Source organism: Papio anubis, chromosome 2 (assembly GCF_008728515.1).
Source record: "Papio anubis isolate 15944 chromosome 2, Panubis1.0, whole genome shotgun sequence".
NCBI classification, from domain to species: domain Eukaryota; kingdom Metazoa; phylum Chordata; class Mammalia; order Primates; family Cercopithecidae; genus Papio; species Papio anubis.
Genome location: NC_044977.1, coordinates 145,437,388 through 145,461,516, shown reverse-complemented (window position 1 = coordinate 145,461,516; position 24,129 = coordinate 145,437,388). Strand labels below are relative to the sequence as shown.

The window sequence follows — 24,129 nt, the reverse complement described above, 5'->3', positions numbered from 1 at the left end:
CTTTCTTCTTTCCTGCTTTCTCCTTTACTTTTTGGAGCAGATAAGTTCTTGAGGGAGCCATGAATCATATCAAAAAAGTGTCATATTATTTTAGCTACTGGATTGATGGTGACTATTGTTTTCCTTGTCAGAAAATAATTACTAAAGAAAGTAAAATATAGACACTCTCTTAACTGATCTTAATTTACCCAACTCCTTGGATTGACATTTCCTATTCTGTCGGTAAGACCTAATTATTAGCTCAAATTATGCTGAATACGCTTGACAATTACATCAAGAGAGTCCCTATTGATTCTCTAGTTCTAGGGTACATCTACTCTCTCAAAAGTTCTACACCAAATAAAGGTGATTTGTATTTATTTGTAAATCAGTTTATACGAAAGATTATTGTAGTTACAGAAAGTAAATATTTTTACTTGCTTTGATTAAATATTAATATAAAAGATTGTTTCTATGTAAATCATAGTAAAAATTTATTGTTTTACACTAAGATACGTTTGAAAGTGTCTTAGAATTCGGACTCTATTGAAACAAAAATAAACTGTGTATTTTTATACAAGAAAGACAATGCAGAATAGTAGACCCACACTTGGCCCTTACCCCTACTTAAAAGACTGATAAATAAATAAATGATAATAACAAAATAATAAAATTTACCCTTAATTTATTTTAAGTATATTCATCTTTTTTACAGATATGCTTGTTCATCTTTTATTGACTTTTTTACTTACACAACTAATTACTAATACCAACCTCCTCAGATAAATGAACTTTGGTTATTTTGATAGCTTTCAGGACCTGAAATGTATTATCAGCTTACACTGTAAATTTGAAAGATAGATAATTCAACAATTTTAGGCCATCTACCATGTATACAAGTTTTTGGTGATGAGGGAGATACCAAATCACCATGAGAAAATTTCTGTAGACAAAGTAACTTTTCCATCTGAAAAGGCTAGACTAGTTTCAGGTAAGCCATGCTGCTTGGAGGGGGAGGGGGGGGGAAGGAGCTTTAGAGAAGTCCGCCACCAGGATTCCTAGAGACTGAGAGAGAGCTATGAGGAGGAAAGGACGCTTGATCTTTCCCACCTCAGCCTCTCAAAGTGGTGGGATTACAGGTGTCAACCACCACGTCTGGCCCCAACCTGAACTTCTTAATGTGACTAGGGCACTGTATGATGTAGCCACTCTTTAGATGTCCCACCCCCTGCATGTCTTTCACTCATGAAGGAACACAAAACCAGTGGCCTAACCACATTTCAGACCCCTGAGGTGACTTCTGTTTATGTTCTTTCCTTTCCCTGAAATAATCTTCTCACTTCCCTTTTGTCCAGCAAGCTTTCTTAGTTTAAAAGTTACTTCCCCTAATTTCCTAACCATTAAAACTGAGTTCAGTGTCTCTACTAACCCTCTCCATAGTACTCTGAATCCTATAATCACACATTCCATAGGTATAATTGACCTTAAGCACTTTGTAGAAAATAATTTTTGTTGCTTATTGAGACATCGTACCTAACATAACTCTTGGCCCAGTGTAGAAGCTCTGTATGTACTTGTTAAATAGTTGATGAGCAGTTTCAGTGCCCCTAAATCAATCAGCTTTACGTTTTTTATATTCATTTCCTCAATTATAAAGTTTACAAATACATTTATGTGAATTATTTGAGTGAATCTATTTTATTTGAGTGAATCTATTTTACCAAAATGGATTTGCAAAAAAAAAAAAAGACTTTTGTGAGTAAATTATCTTCTGCTTGTGACTTGCAATAATGGGGAGAGAATTCAGACAGTATGATTTAGCAGAAATGTGCTTAGTAGGTGCCATGGTTTAAAGGCATGTGTCCCCCCAAATTCATTTGTTGGAAACTAAGACCCATTTTGACAGTATTCAGATATGAGGTCTTTAGGATGTGATTAAGTCATGAGGGCACCATTCTCACGAATTGGATCGGTGACGTTTTAAAAGGGCTCGGTTGGGTCCCTGTTGACCTTCTGCCTTCCACCATGTGAGAATGCAGCAACAAGGTGCCATCTTGGAAGGAGAGAGCAGCCCTCACTACACACCAGAATCTGTTGGTGACTTGATCTTGGACTTCTCAGCTTCATGAACTATAATTAACAAATTTTAGTCATTTATAATTACACTGTCCCTGTCTAAGGTGTTTTGGTATAGAAGCCCGAGCGGACCGGGTAGTAAACTAAGATCTAATTAACTCTGTAAAGTCAATATAACTGAGAATTTCTCTAAGATCTTTCCAGGTGGTTGCAGTCTATTGGCAATGCCCGATTAAAGCTGAAATTTTACCTAGCAACTAACTCCTTTGCTGAAATAAATAGGTCAATGTTTGTTCCCTATCACTGCCAGACAGAATAACCTCAATGTGTTAATGATGGAAAACTCCCAGAATCCACAGGTAGAAACAAATTGTCCTTAGTGGGCAAGCAGATCAATTTTCCAAATCTAGTCAGAATTCAATGTGGGTAAATTTATAATCTGCATTAAAAGCATAAATCTGATGTTTCCTACTGTATAAACATTAACAGTAAATTAACGTTAACTTGAATGCTTGGTGTGTGTGTCTGTGTGTTGGGGGTTGTTAAGTGCAGAGCTCTGTGACCAGCTGTACTTATTGCTTATCATTCTATGGCCCTCTCAGTTTGTAAATCATGAGTTCAAACCCTGTATTGTCAGTTGTTTCACCTGGTTTCAGGGACCCAGATTATTGTTCCTCTCTCTCTCTTTTATTTTCTTGAGAAGCAGTTTCACTCTTGTCACCTAGGCTGGAGTGCAATGGCGTGATCTTGGCTCATTGCAACCTCTGCCTCCCAGGTTCAACCAATTCTCCTGCCTCATCCTCCCCAGTAGCTGGGATTACAGGCGCCCGCCACCATTCCCAGCTCATTTTTGTATTTTTAATAGAGACGGGGTTTCACCATTTTGGCCAGGCTGGTCTTGAACTCCTGACCTCTGACCTCAGGTGATCCACCTGTCTTGGCCTCCCAGAGTGCTGGGTTACAGGAAAGAGCCACTGAGCCCAGCTACTGTCCCTCTCTTAAAATGGCTTGCCACATTTTGACACTATAAGGCTAAGAAAAAAAAAAAAAAAAGGACTCTAACGCAGAAGCCAAAGACTGTGTTCCCCCCATGCCTTAATTTCCTTTAATCTACACTTCTGTGAGATGAACATCATTCCCTAGCTTGGCATCTTGCATAGACATCTTTTTTTTTTTTGAGGAGATAGTATTCTTCCTAGGGTTTAAATGAATTTTATTTGCTATTCAAATCATAATACAGAAATTTAATTTAGCCCAAATCTTCCTCATTGGCTTTGAGACACTTCCCTGTGTTTCGAAACCCATTGATTTTTATCAACACATAGCCCTTTTCATTTTTTACACTGGTTCTACTGCAGGAACCTGCTCAGGTCTCTGAACCTGCATTAGAATACTGAATCTTCACACTGACCTTATAAGGTAGATAACATAATCAATTGACAATGATACTATTGACTATTGAGGGAAATGAAGGCACAAGGAGGAGCACAGAGCTTGAAGGAGACAGTGCCAGGTGCAGGAACGTGGTCCTAGGAAACTCAGGCAGTGTATGCTGGGCTAGGGACAGGAAAGGAGAGAGGCAGGATATGGAGGGAAACCCTGTACACTTTTCTGGCACTTTAAGCACTCGGAGCACTTCATTGTGCCCAAAGACATTTTAAATCATTCCATTCTTACTGATGGCAGGGATTCTCTACAGAGTCTTTTCTAGTTACCCTAAAGTTACAGTCGCTCTTTTTGAGCCCAAATGCAGTTAAAGCTTTAGTACTTATGCCTAGAGTAGCTAGCTAACTTGATGCTGGGAGCCCAGACACCAATTTTCTGGCAACTTAATTGCCTGTGGCTGGTGCTTTTTGTTTTTTCCTCTCCCAGCCTTGTCTCTGCTTTCACTTACACGCCCCTCACTCTTCAACCCTCCCCCAAGAGGTACATAGGAGAGGTACTGACATCCCTTAAATCTTGTCTTCCTCCTCCCTCCCCATTTTCCCCATTCCTCACTGACCACCTACCTAGAACTTTCTTCCCAAGACCAAAAATACAGCTCCATGCCCCATCGATTGCAGTTTTTCCTCCTCAACATTTTCCCTAGTCAGGCACACGCAGTGACTTTCCATTCACTGTTATAACTCACATAGCAGAAATAAAAAAATATGCAACATTTCCTCAAATCCATTAAGATTACAGTTAAACTTTGAAAAACAATTCCTGATATTTTCTTAATTAAATATCGAATTTTTCATGTGTGATTATTTTTCTCTATGTAATTATGCAATGAGAAGATATTTGTCTAGTATTTAAATAGGTTCTGCAGAAAATATGTGATCTTCTTTGCAGAGTTGAAGAAAAAAATGTTTAGATCAGTTTAGTTTTATTTTACTTAACCAAAGATTCAGAATCCTGTTTAGAGAGAGACAAATAATGAAAGTAAGATGTAGCTGTCACAGAGATAATGTCAGTACTCTAAGCCTTATTTTGGGTCGGTTTTGACACATTAGGGCCAGTTTGGAAATCCTATTTCCACTCTCTTCTGTAACTGGCATAACAATGCCATTGGGATTCAGCTATGCAAGTACATCCACTTTTCTTGACATGCTATCTCTACCAAGCACACGCTCTGAGTGAGTTCCATGGGTACACTTCATCGTTGGAATTTGGCATCTGGCGATTTGTTTAGGCTTGTGGGAAATCATCTAGACTTGGCTTTTCTTGAAGATCTCCTGCATACTAATGTTCTCACCACTTGCCATTTGGAGCTATTGAGGTCTAGGGCACTAACACCATGAGGAGAGCTGCTGTTATAAGAATTGTGCTGAACATGAAAGAGAGACTCTTCCACATGCCCTTATTGCTTAAGCACACTTTTCCATTGCGTGAGGAATATTGTGGGTTGTTCATGTCATCTTTCAACTCAATCTGCATTACAAAAGAGATTACTAAATTCTTACCAGCTTCTGACAGGTGGAAAACCTAGTTTCCAACTCTGGTACAGATTTTACTACAAAGTGTCATGTACTTGCTCCTTTTTAAAGGAGATTTGAAAGGAAAAGGCAGTTAAACATGATGGGGACAGGAGGCAGAGAAATTCTAGGCAGAAAAGGGTGAGTCCCCAGTGAAAACTCTACCTTCAAGCTGAAATGCCTGAAACCCTGGCCCAAAGTGAGAATTTATATCCATGTTTTTCTCCTTGAATGTTGCCTTTTCCTAAACTGCCCACGGCTCTCTCTGCCCGCAATCCTGTGCCTACAAAGACCCCAGACTCAGTCAGAGAGGAGTGGAGACTATGGCTGGACATTGGAGAGAAGCAGCTTGACTTCAGAGGGATAGCTTGACAGTGTAACTTCAGAGAAGAATCCAGCTGGAGATGGCCAGACTTCAGGGGAAGATCACCTACCCCACTGTCCCCTTTTCAGCTCCCTTTTCCACTGAGAGTCACTTTCCTCAGCAATAAAATCCCCGCATTTACCATCCTTCAGTTGTTTTTGTGACCACATTTTTCCTGGACGCCGGACAAGAGCCTGGGAGCCATGAGTGCAGATATAAAAGGCACTAACACTCGCCCTTTGCCCTTGCTGGTGGAGGGCAGCTGTCCCACGTGACAAGACAAAGGGCTCACTGAGCTGTTAACACTTAAGCTGTCCACAGACAGCAGAGCTAAAAGAGCACTGTAATACACCTTCTGGGGCTTCAGGAATCGCAGGCAACCGCACCTGGTTGCTACCACAGGGCGTGCACGGAGTTTGCTCTTGCCCGTGCCAAAGCGGTGAGCCAGTTCCAGTGCTTGTGCACTCCAGTTCCTGCCTTGTTTGCCCGCGCACTCCCTCCCAGGAGGAGTTGAGAGTGGCAGGCTGAGTAAACAAGACACCCCTTCTCGAGTCCCAGGAAGGGGTCAGGGAAATATCCTGCTTCAAATGTACCATCATTTAACTGAATGAGTGTTCAAAATACCATCTGAACACATTTTGTTTAAAAACAAAAGTCAAATATACAAAAAAATCAAGTTTTTATTTCAAATATTTGAATCTAATAGATCATTATTTAGGTTTATTCTCTGTGAATATATATATATAAAATATTATATTTAATTAACATCTGAGTAATCTCAATTACCATTTTCTAGAAAGGATAGAGTACAAAAGCTATACATTTCATATATAAATATTAACTTTCAAAATTTATAATAGTACGAGTTTTAGAGTGAAGGAGTGTTTAAAATGTGCCTTTCTTTGGACAAGAATCATTTTGTTCTTTATTTTGTTCTTTATTTAACAATAATTTAAAAATTGGTAATTTAATATCTTGTGAACATGAATGTATCATTTATGGTACAGCTTAGCTTCTAGGAGAAGTTAAGTGTAGCATGATTTCTTGAAGATTAAAAAATACATTTAACTTTTTAAAGATAATATACATATTGAATATTATTTGAACGTAACAGTAAAGAAAATTATCTTTGAACTTTTTTGAATATATGGCATTTGCAAAATAACATTAGCTATTATGCATGAAATAAATTGTAACTAGATTTAAAATATAATTTATATAAAAATTAATAAGGCCTTAGTTAATATTCGGTAGTAAAATGGACAGTGGATCAGAGATCATAATTCAAAGCAGTTTTTTATAGGAAGTTTAATAAATGCAAAAACTCAGATGTCCTTTTTCTCAAATTCACAATGAGTATTAAAAAATGTACAAAAACCTTTATAAATCAGTTATACAGAAGATAAACTATAATTTGAAAAGCAAAAGTATACAACCAGAGCTACAGGCATTACAGCTTAATTCACACAGGTATGAGTTTAGATAGTCTCAATCAATTTACGGACTTCAGATTTCCTGAGGAGACTTTCACTAATCCACTACCACACTCCTGATTTTTGTTCCTGGCTGCCAGTGCTTTCAAAAAACATGAAATCCTAGATAAAAACAAAAATATACAAATGAATTTTCAGCAACAAAACAGAGATCAATTATCAGATGCAGAAATACTAAGGGATCTAGTGAAACACAATAACATATCTGTTAAAAAAATTAAATGTAATAAACACAGAAAAGCTCTATAGTTATATAAGTTCTACCTTTAGCTTTCCATTTTAATAATAAATTTTATAATTCTATTCATGTATTGATACCTGTATGCATTTAATTAATCTTCCGGTCATTTTCTCTAAATGTGACTTTTTCTCTATCCCCATAATTCTCATCTGTGGCTGCATATTGGAACCACCTGGAGCACTATATGAACTTTGAAGTTTGACTCAGTTGAACTGAGGTATGGACTAGTACTTACAGTTTTTAAAGGTCCCTAAGTGATTCTAATGTGAAGACAATTTCAGAATCACTGGTATATCCGATTATCTCCTGTAATTTGGTAGTTAGGTCTACACACTTGAGTGAATGCACACTCTTACTGTAGTTCATACTCCTATATTAGATGGTTTAATTTAATTACTATGAGTCATGGTCAAGTTTCCTTGTTTCACTAAATTTTTTCCACATATGCCCACTTTCAACTTCTTCCTCAAGGCATCTAGGAGATGGCTGATTTAAGGGGAGACTAAAATCTCTCCTTAGTACGCCTCCCTAGTCCCTCTCTTGCCATGTGAATATTCATAGACTCTTCAGACAGAAACTAGTCACCCCAGAGTGTCAGGATCAAATAGAATTTCAGAGCTAGGATTAAATGGGAATCCGGATTTAAAATCCATAAATTTTAAAAAGTCATTTTGAAATATACACTTTACTGAATCATTTCAGAATGAACCTAGAGAAAGCATCTATAATCAAGATTAGTAAGAACAGACTTACAATGAGGAAACAGGCACCAATCATTACAGCTTTCATTTTAACATCAAGGTCTAAAGGGAACTGGATTCCAAAGTTATCAGCGTCTGTAAATGCCTCTCTCAAAATTCCGGTCCAGTGCTTGGAAATTTTGCCAACCACACACTGTTCATCAAGAGATTTAATCTAAATTGAAAAAAAAGTATTACATATTTTTAGGAAACTTATAGCAAAAGTACTTTGAAATTTGAAGATGAAACAAATAAGGTATTAAAATTATGTACCATATGTAACCATGAACATGTAACCCTCATTAGATAACTAGAGGCTCCGGTATCTATTTATAGATATATGAAAAAAACTGTTTCATTATATAGAGAAATTATATGAAAGTAGTTTTTCTGAAATATTTAACAATTTCTATTTTATATTAATAGACATTAATGAATTATTTGAATTGACCCAAAATAAAATTTAGGCAAAAAAAGATATAAATATGAAATGTTTATGTGATGACATTTCTAGAAGCCATCAGGAAGGTAATGAACAAAATTCCTATTAGACTTCTGCTTTAGGAGAAGCACAGTTTACACAGACCGAAAGGTTAAATATGATGAAAAGGCTTATTACCACCCACTGTGAGTTACCAAACATGAAATGCTAAGCGCCTAGAAAAGATTAGCAGTTTGGAGTAAAGGCAAATACCAGTAAGTAACTTGATGAAATGCCCCACGACAAGGGCTGAAGTAACAGTGGGTAACTAGTGGGGTGTGAATAATAAAAGACGAAGAGTGTATAAACAAATGAGCTCCAAAGTAGCAATTTTCTAATTTTACAATTCTGCCTGAGGAAAGCCCAGGGCCATCATATAGGGTTGAATGGACTGTGCTCAGACTAAGGCAACTCCTCTAGGAGGGCAGGTGGGGACTGAATGTAGCTGAAATTCAGAAAACTAGGCACATCTATAGTTGTGTTAACAGAGGAGTGTCCTTTTCAGCTAAATATATGTGGGGAATCTAAAAACACTTGACTCACTTTATTTTAGTACAAGTGGAGAGTTTGTAAAATACCAGAAATAAACATCTAATATGAAACTGATAGCATAATACTGTTCATCAAATATTCATTTCATTCCCTCTCCTTCTGTATGGCCAGTATACTTCCTGTTCCTTCATAATTAGGCTTGGCCATGTTACTTGTTTGAACAATGGGTGTTAGCAGATATGACATGAGTAGTGTCCTTAAACTGGGCTAAGTGCTTTGGCCTGGCTTATGATCTTCAGTGACAAGCCACTAGAAAAGCATGACTCAGGTAGCTGCTGCTGCTACAGCCACAGAACAAACATACCTGGAGCAGACTGAGGTTAACATGCAGCCCAAATCACTGCTTAAATACATCCACTGAAATACGGTTGACCTGCACAGCCCTAAGCATGAGCATAAACGCTTGTTGCAAGCGGCTGAGTTTTAGGGATTATGTGTAATGAAATACTACTGTGGCAAAATAAATGAATACAAATCCTTTCTTGTACATGTTAGTATTTTTCTGCTAATAGCTGTCATTGAAGCATTTGAAGCTAGTAATGAAAACTCTGGTTTATTTTTTAATTCTGAAATTTAAAAAAAATGAAAAATGCAGCTGACAACTTACTAGCCACTGTAAACCTAACACTACACAAAGATATTAACATTTGCCCTTTTTGATTACTACAGCAAGAAATTTAAAGAAGTAGAGAATACATTTTTTTATGGCAAGGAAAAGAAATGCAAATAATGATCTTCAACCAATAAATTATCAGGACTAGATAATTTTTAGCTAAATTGTAGACATTTTGGAATAGAAAATTACTGTAATAAAATTTCAACATTTGGAAATAATAAATTGGTATTGTATAATGTTAAACTTTTAAATCCATAAACGTAATACTAATTGGTAAATCATTCTAAAAAGAAAACCATAGATTCATCTCACAATGCAAATATAAATGCAAAATACTGAAATACAACGACAGTATATAGGATCTAGTTATGTAGCAAAGAAATATAAGTGTATCGTGAGTATATTAATAGTTGCTGGTAAGCTATTTTATTTACTTGCTAATGATTTATTTATTTACTGTTATTACACCCAATTTTCATGTAAAAAAACTAAAGCAAAGAGAAGTGAAAGAATTTGTTGAAGGTCACACAGGTAAGTGTTATGAAGATGGGTTTCAAACCTGGGTATCTGGCTCCAGTGTCTATACTCTTGACCATTATGATTGCCTGCTTTTTAAAAACATATTTATTGAATACTAATGAAAATCTAGTTGAGAGGGCAGGAAAAAAAATCTGTGGGCTGTAGTTGACCATATAGAATTTATTACCACTCAGGATCAATTTCTGTATTTTGAGATTCCTGAAACACAACAGTGGCAGGAATTCAAGCTCATAGACAGAAGTGACTTGGTATGTCAGTTTCGTGTGGCCATATTTTTCCCCTACCAAGAGTCCTTGAAGGAGACAGACTCTCTTATTATCTATATTGGATAAAAGGTCTACTAGGCTCTCTCTTACTCACCATTGAGATAACCTTCTTAGAGATTCAATTACTATCTGTTTGCTGAAAACTCTCCATTCTTTTCCTCTACATAACTAAAATCCAACATGACTGTAATTCAAGTCATTAACTTCCCATATATATTTTATATAATCAACTAGAGCCCATTGATTACATTTTGCTGGTCCCTGACCTAGATGTATATTAGTATTTGATACCTTACTTTTTAAAAAGCAGACTATCATAATGGTCAAGAGGACACAAATCAAGTGTTTTTCCTCCAAGATTCTTAACTTGGCCAATGTAATATCAGAATAATAACACATCAAGTTTATCTCCAAAATTTTTTTCATCCTCAATTGACATCAAATCCATGAATTAGTTCCACATAGTACACCGATAAAATGCCTCTTGAGTTATTCTCTGTTTTAGAATGACTCCTGCCCCTGCTGTGGAACAGGATTTTATCTCTTTTATTACTTCAAGTTTCCATGCCCAGTGGCACCCTGGTGGATTTCCTGTTCCTTAGTGGTCCCTCATACCAATAATTTCTGCTTTGAGGTGTCAGTTTCCATTGTCAACCCTACGGAAAATTCTTCAAGTGACTATTTCTCAATTCTTTCCATGAGAGTACCTTGATATCATCATTCTGGATAAATAGAAGAAAAGTTAATTTATTACACGGAATGGATGCTTCAAGGTATCCATCAAGGAAGGCTGCTACATGAAACATAAATTCTTTAGTATCAAATATAAGGATTACACGATGCTTTTCCAGTGTTTACATTTATTTACTAAAAGTAAAATATATGCCAGCCAAACTTCTGTTAGTATTGTTCCTTGAATGAGAAATTACTTTTCACTTCTCTGGATGTAGGATAGAGATTCCATCCCTTACATGAAGAACTGCTATTATGCATACCCCTATATAAAATTTTATACATGCATATTATGCACACATATACATACACATACTATACAATCCCTTTATAAGAGCCCTTTTAAAGTTTCTACATCACCTCCTCCTTAGAACTGCAAATCTCTGTCATTAGATTATTAAGTCAATGAGGGAAAAGGATTCATCTTTACATAGCTGAGGTCTGACAGAGGAATCAAATACCATATGATTAAAGAAGGCAGACAGATCATGTAAAGGAATGACACTGGATATTGAAAAACCTCAGTAAGGGGTGGAGACAGTGATAGAGTTCCCATGTCATTATTACAAGGGGCAGCCCCACACATTTTTAGTAGATTTTTGCCCTTTCTGTGGAAAGGTGGGACCAGTTAACCCAGTTTTCTGATTTTCCAAGAGAAACAAGAAATCAAGATTAAGTCATAAAACCTTCTGATTTTTAAACATTTGCAATGAAAAAATTTGGATTGTAAAAGTAGACCATCTGTTGTTGAAGAACTACTGTAATGAAATTCTACAATATATTACAGTAAATATACAAATATTAATATGTTGCAGCTTCCAGTGACCTAATTTAATACAGGGAAAAGCAGAGACCACAGAGAAGCATAATTGGGTAGTATATATTATACTAATTTTCTCAAAACTATCTTTGCATAATTGGGTTTCTAGTAGGAATTCAAAGATGTCAGACATTCTGAACATGGCCTTGAGCACTGGCAGCTGATATTTCAGATTTAAGAAAGATCCATATGCTTTGGCAATCAGACTTAGATGACAAGGTTAACATTCTGTTTAAAATGGATAATATACAGTGTCATCACACAGAAACCACCACATTTAAGTGTTAGATGATTTGCTTATTTTTATTTGACTACATAGGTCTGCTTCTCTTTTTTCCATTTATCATGACCAACAGTGACCTTTAATCAGAGTGATAACTATCATTCTGACCAAAGTTAAATATATGAGCAAATTATCTTGCTATTGAGACATTGGCACACAACACTTATTTAATGCATTTATAATATCCTGCAAAATTACATTCTTCTATTAGGAAAGCAAATCTTATAAACATTATGACATCTCTTACCTCAAAATCAACATCTCCACAACAGCTGCACACAACACATGGACCACTTATTTTTAGTACATCCTCTCTTTTCTCATTTTGAATTGTAAACTTTGGTAGACATGGGTGCCAGGTCTGAATAACATAACCTACTGGTACACCAGGAGGAGCTTGGATTTCTATCTACAAGGCAAAATAATATATGTAAATGTAATAATCGTAATGCCTACGTTTGATGAAAGGTTCAATGACAGGGTAGAAATTCTTGCTGAACTACTTTACAAAATGCCCTGGTAATTGCTCACCGACCTCCTGAAGGCAGCAGGGACAACAGCAGCTGTTACATCTTAGTGGTCTCTCCAGAGTTATGACTTCTCGACCCATATTATCAATAATCCTCAGGGTAAAAGGTCTAGATGGCCCACAGCAATTTCGGGTACAGCAATCAGTATCTTCTGCTGCAAAGTAAACCCTCTGTCCAAAGCTGTTCTTAATTTCATATTTGTTATTAGTTTCAAAACCTGTTAAAACTAAAAACATAAAAGACGAAATCATAATCACCTCTATGTTAAAAATATTGAATTTATCCAAAGATGATATAATATCTAGCTATGCCAGTTTTAGATGATACTCCAAGTGGCATAAGGAGAAGGAGAAGATATGATGTTCATAGATGATCCAGGCAGAGAAAAATGGCAAAAAAAAAAAGGAGGAGGAGAGATTACCAATGTATAGAGAAATTAAGTCCTTATGTGAGACACAGGAAACAAGTTATATTTTCCTAATTCCATAAATGTCTGTCAGAAGAGAGACTTTTCTGCTGACGGTTGGGACAATGCTGTGGGTGGGCACAGTGGTGCTAGGTGCATAGATAAAATGTCCACTAATGCATGATAGTTTTTGTGTAATGTGGAGGGGAATATAAGAGGATTGCTGTTTATGTGCTATGAAATTTTATATTAAATCAATCGGTTTGAGACTGTCTTATAAACCATACTTATGTCTTATTTTTTGCAATGCTTTTGAAAGAAGGCAATGTACGTGCATAAAAACCGAGGGAGTGAAAAATGAAAGGTGAATTAGAATGTCACAGTGGACCCAGGGCATCCTTATTCAACTCAGCAGTAGTTGTTCAGAAGTGGGAGGTGGGTATTAGACAAAGGGTGTTTGGCAACCAACACTTCAACTCACAGAATATCTAGACCATGGGAATCTGCACCTTAGCTGGGCTAATCTCTTCATGAGCAAAACAGATGGCTGCAAAATGCTGACGCTCACATGCTTTTGTATCAAGGGCTTTCCGTATCTAACCACACACTGGAAAGAAACCTCTCCGTATTTAAAGCCAGAAAGGAGCAATAACTGTTCCACTTGTACATAGCCCTCAGTAACTGGGGTCATGGATGTCAGAAGCCTGACTACAATAATGAGTGATTAAAATAAATATATGGAGGAAAAGTCACTCTACAATGCCTATGTGGAAAGACTGAGTCAGAGAAAGATGGCCTTCACAAGTCTTAGCACTATGAACGCCTTTAAGAGTCCTTGGTGGGACACAGACAGACCCTGTACTCTGCATTTATAAGAACCACTTCTGATATCAACATTTGAAATAGTCAAATGTTTAATGAGAAAAAAGTTAAGCTGATTTTGAGAGGGCATTTATTATCTAATTAATTGTTTCATTAAGTAGCTTAATCTAAAAAATCTCCAGCTTATTTGTAAAACAACATTGCTTTACATAACCTTTAAGTTTCTTTTCATTTACTGAAAAAAACAAATTGTTTATGTCTTTATTGTCTTCTGTGTTTTGAACTGAGAAAAAAAGTAAGTGCCTATTTTATGCTCAGATTCTAAAAAACTGAGTAATCTTCGTCTTTTTTATATCACTCACGAAAAAATAACATAGACTTTCAATTTTGGAGAAAAAGAAACAAAAAAACCTTGAGACATTTCTTTTTTGAAAAATAAGCATAATTAAAAACTATTAGATTTGGAACTTTCTATTTCATAATTAACACGTTATTTAACAATATCTATAAAGCCCATAAACCTACAAAAAAAGATAAATAGTGTGCTGTGTAATGTTTGGTTATATGTCTGTTTGGATTTTATAGCCTTATTAATATATACTATAAAACATAAAAAATTCAGAATACAAAGCTGTCTTCCAGAGAAAGCTTTGTTTACATACACTAAAAAAAAATCAAGTAAATGATAAATGTCTAATATTGTGCTTTATAAATAACTTCAATGTAATAGATGACAATCGTATATTTTAGCCAAATCCATTATTTTGCTTATACAATCCATGTTCTAATTTTTACCAGTGGAAAGAAACTTTGGAGACAGGTGAAAACGAATTTAACAGACATATTCCTAAAAACTGGCAGAGTTTTTACTAAACCTTTTATATCTAGAAGGAAAACACTATGGTTCATAAATCTACCCGGGGTCTTCTTCCCCTGGCAGTCATTATAAAACATTACTGGCTTCCTAAGTTTATTCCTGCACCTAAGGAGCCCTGGACCCAAGGAAATGCCAGGCCATTCAGCAGGAGCAGGAGTGCTCTTCTATGAAGCCAAGCCTGCAGGCTAGTTGGTCAGCATCCTCCAACACTTTAGTGTCCTGCATCCGACCTGGTATACAAAGGTTTTATAGCATTCATCTGAACTCCCAAGAGAAACTGTGGGCACAAATGATAATTTTCCCAAACTTCCTCATCCGAATAAAAAAGATAACTTACTTTAGAATGTGACTCTGTGCCATTCTTAAGCTGATCACAATTACGGAGAAAACAGCTTAAGTGGCAGAAGTCAGATAAAAAGTGATGTATGAAGATAGGAGCAAAATAAGGGTTTTGATTATTTTTCTTCTAAGTTAGTGTCAATATCCTGAGGGCAGGTGCCCAACATAACAGCATTTTACCTTTTGATTCCTAAATTTTAGAAACGAATTGCTGATGTTTATTACTGTAAATAACCGGCTTAACTGTCCCATATAAGTGAGAGTGTTATATTTGTGGAGGTTGATGTGCCTTTATCTGCATAAACTTCTACTCTGTATAGAAACAGGATTAAAACAATGAATACATACCTTCCAGAAGTTCAATCTGCTGATGAATCAGTATCTGATCTATCTGTCACAGGAAAAAAAAAATGAGTGGTAAGTATATGTCAAATGAAGGTTTTTATAAGCTAACCAAATTAAAATTCATGTATTTATATTTTTTAAAGTACATGTAATCAGTTATCAATATTTAATAGCTTATATTACTTTTTAGTATAAAACTGAAGTTAATATTTTTAATTAATAAAAGATTTATTGTGTTCATTATTAATGTGGAAAAATTCAGGTCAAATAAAATTGATTTACACTGGAGTATCTTTAACAATTAGTAAATTGAGGTGGCTCATGCTTGTAATCCCAGCATTTTGGGAGGCCAAAGTGGGCAGATCACGAGGTCAGGAGATCGAGACCATCCTGGCTGACATGGTGAAACCCTGTCTCTATTAAAAATACAAAAAACGAGCTGGGTGTGGTGGCAGGCGTCTGTAGTCCCAGCTACATGGGAGGCTCAAGCAGGAGAATCACTTGATCCCAGGAGGCAGAGGTTGCAGTGAGCCGAGATTGTGCTATTGTACTCCAGCCTGGGCAACAAGAGCGAGACTTCGTCTCAATAAATAAATAAATACATACATACATACATACATAGATATAAATGGCCAGTAAGTTTATGAAAAAATGCTCAACATCACTAATCACCAGAGAAATGAAATCCAAACCACAATGAGATATTACCTTTGTCCAGTTAAAATGACTATTATCAAAAAGAAAAAAAAATAACAAATAATGGTAAAAATGTGGAGAAGGGGAAATCTGTTGGTGGGAAAGTAAATCAGAGCAGCCATTATGGAGAACAGTGAAGAGGTTCCTCAAAAACTAAAATTACAGCCACCATATGATTCAGCAATCTCACTACTGTTTTTTTTTAAACAGTATTTTTTGAAATTTTTCGAAATTTTCAGAACAAAAATTTTAAAGGACAGGAAATCAATATGTCAAAGAGGTATCTGCAATCTCATGCTTATTGCAGCATTAATAGTCAACATATAGAATCACCCTAAGTGTTCAATAGATAAATGAATAAAGAAAAATTCATTCTTGATACACACAATGGAATAAAACTCAGCCATAAAAATGAATGAAATCCTATCACTGGCAGCAACATGGATGAGCCTAAGGGACATATTATTATTATTATTACTATTATTTATTTATTTATTTTTTTGAGACGGAGTCTCGCTCTGTCGCCCGGGCTGGAGTACAGCGGCCGGATCTCAGCTCACTGCAAGCTCCGCCTCCCGGGTTCCCAGGTTCACGCCATTCTCCTGCCTCAGCCTCCCGAGTAGCTGGGACTGCAGGCGCCCGCCACCACACCCGGCTAGTTTTTTTGTACTTTTTAGTAGAGACGGGTTTCACCCGGTTAGCCAGGATGGTCTCGATCTACTGACCTCGTGATCCGCCCATCCTGGCCTCCCAAAGTGCTGGGATTACAGGCTTGAGCCACTGCGACCGGCCAGGGACATATTATGTTAAGTGAAATAAGCCAGGCACGGAAAGAAAAATACTGAATGCTCTCACTCATAAGTGGAAGCTTAAAAAAATTGATTTCTTAGAAGTAGAGAGTAGAGGCTGGGCACGGTGGTTCACGCCTGTAATCCCAGCATTTTGGGAGGCCAAGGCAGGCGGATCACAAGGTCAGCAGTTCGAGACCAACCTGACCAATATGGTGAGACTCCATCTCTACTAAAAATACAAAAACGAGCTGGGTGTGGTGGGGGGCGCTTGTAGCCCAGGTACTTGGGAGGCTGAGGCAGGAGAATCGCTTGAACCTGGGAGGCGGAGCTTGCAGTGAGCTGAGATGGCGCCACTGCACTCCAGCCTGGGCAACAGGGCGAGACTCCATCCAAACAACAAAAAAAAGTAGATAGTAGAATACTGGTTACTAGAAACTGCGAAGGGTAGAGAGGAGAGGTATAAAGACAAGTTGGTTAATGAATACAAAATTACATTTAGATAGGAGGAATAAATTCTAGTGTTCCACAGCTATGTAGGTTGACTATAATTAACAATTTATTGTATATTTTTAAATAACTAGAAGAGAGGATCTGGAATGTTTTTGACACTAAGAAATGATAAATATTGAAAGTGATAGGTATGCTAACTATCCTCATTTTTCATTACACATAGTACATGGGCATTAAAATGCCAGACTGTACTCTATAAATATGCACAATTATTATGTGTCAAAAACAATTTGAAAAGTATAAAACAGTCTTCCTTCTAGAGGAGGCTCAAGAAATATTGATAACTTCTTTAGCCATCAAAGAGTTTTTTTACAAGTTTCAAATTTGTATTAAGCATACTTAATATCAGCCTTTGTCATGTGTGATAACATCCTTTATGTATTTTATGAGACCCTGATTTTTAAAATATCTATTTCTGTGTATTTCTTGCATAATACAATAATGACCAAAAATTCCTATGATTGTGCCACTTAAGTGCATTGTGGGAAATTAAGTTACTAAAGAGAGTGCAAGAAAGAAGTGATTTATGAAATGAAAACTGGCTGGACACACGGAGTTTCTTGTTTCTATTTGATCTACCTGATTTTTAACACCAAATAAATGTTAAACCTCTTATTGCTGAGATTAATTATAATTCAGTGCAACAAAATCCAGGACTTTTTACTCCTTTATTAATGGCATTTATAAAATTGGGTCTTCCAAAGAACAAAAGCAGCATCATAAAAATGCAGTTTTATTAGTTACAATAAAAAGGTGAGTTGTATTACACATAAAATATTAACCCCTTGTTTGGTGCCACTTATTGAAACTCAAAAATAAACTTAATTTAAATTTTATTTCAAATTATAAAGCAATTATTCAGTATTGAGATTAAAGAGCACTTTGCTCAGTACCAAAGTTTGGGGATTAAAAAAAGTCTCAACTCTTTAGGTTCTCACCCCAGAGGGAGCTATATAACTTCTCTGGACCTCAGTTTCTTCTTTTGAAAAACGGAGATAACTGTAGCACCTATACATCATAGACTTTCTATAAGGATTAAATGAGTTAATACATGTATCAGGCATACAACAAAGACAGGAAAACAGTGTTAATTAAATGTTTGTTATTGGCCATTATCGTAGATTGTATTTAAGATCACAGAAAGCACAATTTTCTAAGGCATTTGTGTTTTGCTTTAAAACTGAACCTGACCTAAAAGAATGAGAGTAGTCTCTTAGCAGAAAATATAGTTTTGCCATTTCAGACTTTGGTGAATTATTCATTTGTTAATCTGGTTCAGCAAGCTGGAAGCACAGTTCTGTTTTTTATGAGTATTTTGTGTCTTTGAAATTACCTGACTTAAATATTCTAATCCAGGTGGACAGTTTAATGGAGGCGGTGGTGCTGGCATCCATGGTATCCCTGCAGCTCCACCTGGCTGATTATATACTGGCTGATTATACATTGGCTGATTTGGGACAGGAAAGCCAGCTGGGCCAGGACCTGAATGGCCAGCTGGTGGGGGTGGGTAGCCAACCTGGGGCCCGGGGTAGCCATTATATCCTGGAGGTCCTGAAATACAAACAAGTGAAATGATTTATAACTGCACCAAAGATGGAATCATCAACCATTTTAGGGTTACGCCATCTATCTATAAGTTGACATTTCAGCATAGAAATCTGTATCTGTGATGTTTAAGATATGCTTTTATCTTTCTGAGATTTTTCAATGAAATATCTGTGGTTGCACATCCACTTCTGTTTTGAGGATAGCAGGCAGTGAATAGCCTTACCCTTACCATTCAAAACTCAGATGGAAAATATGCTTTAATATCTGAGAAAATGAAAGTAAATAACCATGATCTACAGTCACCTACATAAAGATTCTGACAAGCCTCAAGGGAAACAGACATGGCATTGGTAGAAGGCCCAAAATAATGGCTTTGAGTCAGCATTTCTAGGGCCAAAGTACCTTGTGAAAAATGATAATTCTGAAATTCTAGCAAATGACTTATAATGTATGTATAGAACTGGGGGTAGTTTTGCCCCCTCTCTGCCAGGGATATTTGACAAGATTTGCAGACTCTTTTTGGTCACAACTGGAGGGGAAGATAATACTGCATCTGGTGGGTGGTGGCCAGGGCTACTGCTACACATCTTCAAAGACCCAGAACAGCTCCCTAAAAATGAAGAGTTGTCCAGCCCAAAATATTATAGTGCCACTGTTGAAGGTGAAAGCATGTCATTTCTTTCAGTACATTCCAGATACCTGCTTGAGTTAATCCTTTGCATTATGTTTTAATCCATAATGTATTGCTTTCCTAAGTCCTTCTTCATTAAAAGAAAATTTCATTGTAATATTTAGGTTAGAAATTTAAATTTCACAATTTAACATCCTTTGGTCTCTGGAAAATATAATTTGAGAAACAAGGATGGGAAAAAATTGTAAGAGGCAGAGTAGAGGCAGAAATTTAATAAGAGTAAGTGTACTTCATATTCTCTATGAATATGTGATTATAATGAAGATTTATATGCCTGTTTGTATGGTCCACAAAATTCCATAGCAGTGGAATATAATTTCAAAGGACTGTGTTTCTCAATATTTTAACATTAAAGCCTATGCAAAATGCAATACTTAGAATAGGAAATGTATACATTCTTTTAAATGGAACATTTATGACAAAATTCATTTGCCTTTAAAAAATAAGGCTTAGAAAAACAGATTAAACCTCACAATAATGCATCATAAATATAGTTTTTATAATTTATTCCTTTATGATGAATGAATATTTACAAATGATCCATAATGTGACTGGCTGTGTTGTAGAATATGAGGACACAAATCTCAAGGAGGCATCCTGCTATCAGAGAGCTTACAGTCAACTTCTGAGAGAGAGAAAACACATTTAGAACAAAAAGAATTCATATGGATGTGATGGAGAGAATGTATGTCAGGGAGGGCAGGGCATGAGGCAGTCACTTTAGGTAAATATAATTTCCATCAAGGTCTAAAAGATGAGGAAAGCTTTATATGACGACCTAGTGAGAAATGCTTCAGGAGGAAAGAAAGGCAAATAGAATACCTCTGACTTTGTAATGAATCTGACATGCTGTTAGCAAAGCAATAGGAAGCTGTTCATCAAAGGAGGCCTTAGTAAGGAGTCTGGATTTGGTTCTAATTATGATTGGCAAGTACTGGAGGATTCTGAGCAGAAGAATGAGTTCCATGGTCTTATTTATATCTTACAAAATTTTCAGGAGTAGAAAAGCATTAGAATTTACAATGGAAGACACAGATGCAATCCCTGTCCATCATTGTTTAATGAGAGAGACAACTTTAAATCCCCACTTATTCTAGGGAGCTACAATACCAGAGTAATTAACTGATTAATTAGAATAAGAGATAAATGCTTTCAAGTAAGAGACCACGGTTTTATGACTAGAGATGCCAAAGGTCGCTATTGAGATGGGAAGAGAAAAAGGGAAGGAGTAGGAACAGCTGCCCTGAGGGGTCACCTTTACGCTGAGATCTGAAGGATGCACAGGAGTTCAGGAGGCCAGAGTCATAGAAAGAACATTTCAGAGCAAAGTCCTGGGACAATAACTAACATAGACCTTTAAAAATCTGAAAAATAGCCAGTCTAGCTGAATAGCAGCAAGCCAGGCTCAAGAGGAGGTTAAAGAGAGAGCATGGAAAAGGCCATCCTGTGTTTAGTGTTAGCCTTTATCCTGAAAGTAATAGGACACTAATAAAATAGGGGTTATACACTCTCTGTAATATGAGCAGATTTACATTTTTAAAGATCACTGGCGTCAGCACAGAACCCAGACCATAGGCAGACCAGTGGGTATGTGGAGATGTGATTTAATTTCTCACATTTTTAACATCATCATAATTTCCCCCAGACTCTGAAAATATGATTGATTACTCATTAAATGAATGAATTAAGCATAAAGAATTACCTGAAATTTGAATACTAGTATCATTTATGTAAAGACTAATTGATTTAAAATATTTTAAATATGTTAGCAAATACTTGTCATTTCTTATTTGCAAGCATTGTGCTCAGTGTTTTACATATACTCTCATTTACTCTACAAAGCAACCTACATTGAAAATATCACCCTCATTTATAGATAGGAACACTGAGGCTTCGAGGTACTGCAACTTGTTTAAGACTACCACATAAATATTAGTACAGAAGGCAGAACCTAGTTTACCAGCACATTTACCTATACAATTTTTTTTTTTTTTAAAAGCAGGCAGAACCTGAAGCCTGATCCAAACTCCTTATGCCTCAGCTTTCCCACATACACAATGGGGATAACTAACAGTATTTACCTCATAAGAGTATTCTGAGAATTAAATGTGTTAATCCACATTAATTCCACATTTAAAACAATGACTAAAGCATGGTAAGCTCTCAATTTTACATTATCCTTACTGTTAGCATCATTATCATCTTAAGGCTTGTGCTATATGTAATCATGGACTTGAGAAACAAAATAAAGCTGTAGAGTGATATATATATATCAGCAAACTCTCAAGTCTGATTATATCTGAACTGTATTATTTATGTATATCCACTTTTAATTTAGTGATAGGGTGGATTACATAATTCTCTTAAGTGCCTTGGATGACTATTATAGACTTACTAATGATTTTCCAAACAGCAACCCTGTAAGAATTTAGAGCAGAGGTTCTCAACCCTGGCTTCACATTAGAATGACTTCGGGTGTTAAAAGATTACTATTCCTTAAGTCTCACCACCAGAAGCTATGATTTAATTTTTCTGGAATAGTGCCCTGGCACTACTATTTTGAAGTGGTTCTGGGTGATGATACTTCAGTGCAGGCATGGTTGCCATGAGCCACCACCTGAGAGTCTTTGAGCTTATCTAGCTCATATTCTTTTAGTTGCAAACATCTGGATGAGATCCGGACCGCAGGGAGGTTTCTTACTAGGCAATTAAACATGACATTCAGCTCCTAAGCACATTTGTTTACTTAGGGAAGAGCATACAATGGGTACATCCTTCTATCCAACCCACATTCCCTTTGATCCTAAATCCCCAGGATGCTCTTTCAAGATCTGGGTAGCCTGCCTGCTTGTAAATCTGGACATGCTATGGCCTTTGCTATTTTTAAAGTTCTAGTAGTTTGGATAACTGCATTTGCCTAAATGAAAATCTCTGAATTCTTTCAGGCATTGGTTGAAAAGAAAAAATGTACTCAATTGCATACGTAGTCAAATGACTCAATTATTTTTCTTAGAAATACAGGGCTGAATCAGTATATATACAAAAATAAAGCTTTCATACATATTATAAAATTAAAATGAGAATTATTCCCAGGTAACTGAGTTTCTATTACTTCCAGTTTTAAGCTGTCTTACCATTTTGATGTGACTCTCACTGAACACATGCCAAGCTACTACATGACTCAATTTATCATAAATAAATTTCCTAAATGTGATTAAATGATCATAATTTTCAGAACAGATAGAGGATCAATAAAATATTTTACTTAACATTTGTGTTTTGGGATGTGCAGTCTTGTATTTCATTTGCTAAATTTAAACCTAATGCTGTTTTTACTAGCTTTCTTTATACCTTTACTGTCCTCTATAAATAAAAATTACTTCTATGGAAAACGTATAGCCAAATAAAAATAATCAAGAACAACTAGGCTGCCAAAATTTCATTAATATAGTTTTAAAAAAAGAACTAAAATAAAAACAAATGCACAATGCACAATTCTCTCTCTCTCTCAAGAGAGAGAGACTGATTAACTTTCATTTTTTTTTTTTTTTTTTTTTGAAGAAGAGGTAGTCTTGCTCGGTAGCCCGGGCTGGAGTGCAGTGGCCCGATCTCAGCTCACTGCAAGCTCCGCCTCCCGGGTTTACGCCATTCTCCTGCCTCAGCCTCCCAAGTAGCTGGGACTACAGGCGCCCGCCACCTCGCCCGGCTAGTTTTTTTGTATTTTTAGTAGAGACGGGGTTTCACGGTGTTACCCAGGATGGTCTCGATCTCCTGACCTCGTGATCCGCCCGTCTCGGCCTCCCAAAGTGCTGGGATTACAGGCTTGAGCCACCGCGCCCGGCCCATTTTTCTTCTTTAATCAACTACTTTACCTTGGAATGCTGTCGGCGGATACTGAGGAGGATACCCAACTGGCAAGTTTGTTTCTGGGTGAGAAGCATTCATCTGTGTGTCTGCAATTCAAGGAGAGGTAAATAGATGTCTGATTAAATAAAATACATATTAGAAAGAAACAATGTATTGTACTTAGATAATTGTCACTTGTGTGGTCTTATGCTATATTGAAATAGGGGAAGTAAAATTTTCACTTAACATAAGCTATGCCTATTATCAGAGCTAATTTGCGATTAGCAAATTTGTTTCAAACAAATTTTCCTTTAGATAAAATGAGACAGCTAAGTTACTGGGGCTGAATCACCAGTTTTTGAAACATCCCTGATGAATGGTCAGTTCCATGTTTTGTTGACAATAAAATAAAGATAGCTTTAAAATTACATAAAGAGTACGAAGAAAGAGATAAATGAAATTAATGCGATGTGAGGATGGTAGAATTATGGATGATTTTAAAGATATCTATCGTCACTGCTATAAGAATTATTATTTAAATATTTAAAATAATGAATATACTTCAGTATTTATATATTTTATGCTTAC

General features: G+C 36.3%; 1 protein-coding gene across 8 annotated transcripts in view; it reads right to left on the bottom strand.

The window, feature by feature from the left end:
• Positions 1-6,038: 6,038 nt before the first annotated feature.
• PLSCR1 (phospholipid scramblase 1) overlaps positions 6,039-24,129 on the bottom strand; it is a 28,819-nt gene continuing 10,728 nt past the window's right edge. For 4 of the 8 annotated variants that reach the window (XM_003894984.5, XM_021934762.2, XM_017955805.3 and 1 more), the window contains 7 exons: positions 23,568-23,648; positions 18,790-19,007; positions 15,463-15,505; positions 12,676-12,896; positions 12,388-12,549; positions 7,864-8,025; positions 6,039-6,971 (listed from right to left, as the gene is read on the bottom strand). In XM_003894984.5, coding sequence (XP_003895033.1) covers positions 6,915-6,971; positions 7,864-8,025; positions 12,388-12,549; positions 12,676-12,896; positions 15,463-15,505; positions 18,790-19,007; positions 23,568-23,648 — 944 coding nt within the window. In that variant the 3' untranslated portion in view covers positions 6,039-6,914. The remainder of the gene's footprint in view (positions 6,972-7,863; positions 8,026-12,387; positions 12,550-12,675; positions 12,897-15,462; positions 15,506-18,789; positions 19,008-23,567; positions 23,649-24,129) is intronic. The other 4 variants (XM_031663702.1, XM_031663701.1, XM_031663700.1 and 1 more) reach the window with 1 other exon arrangement.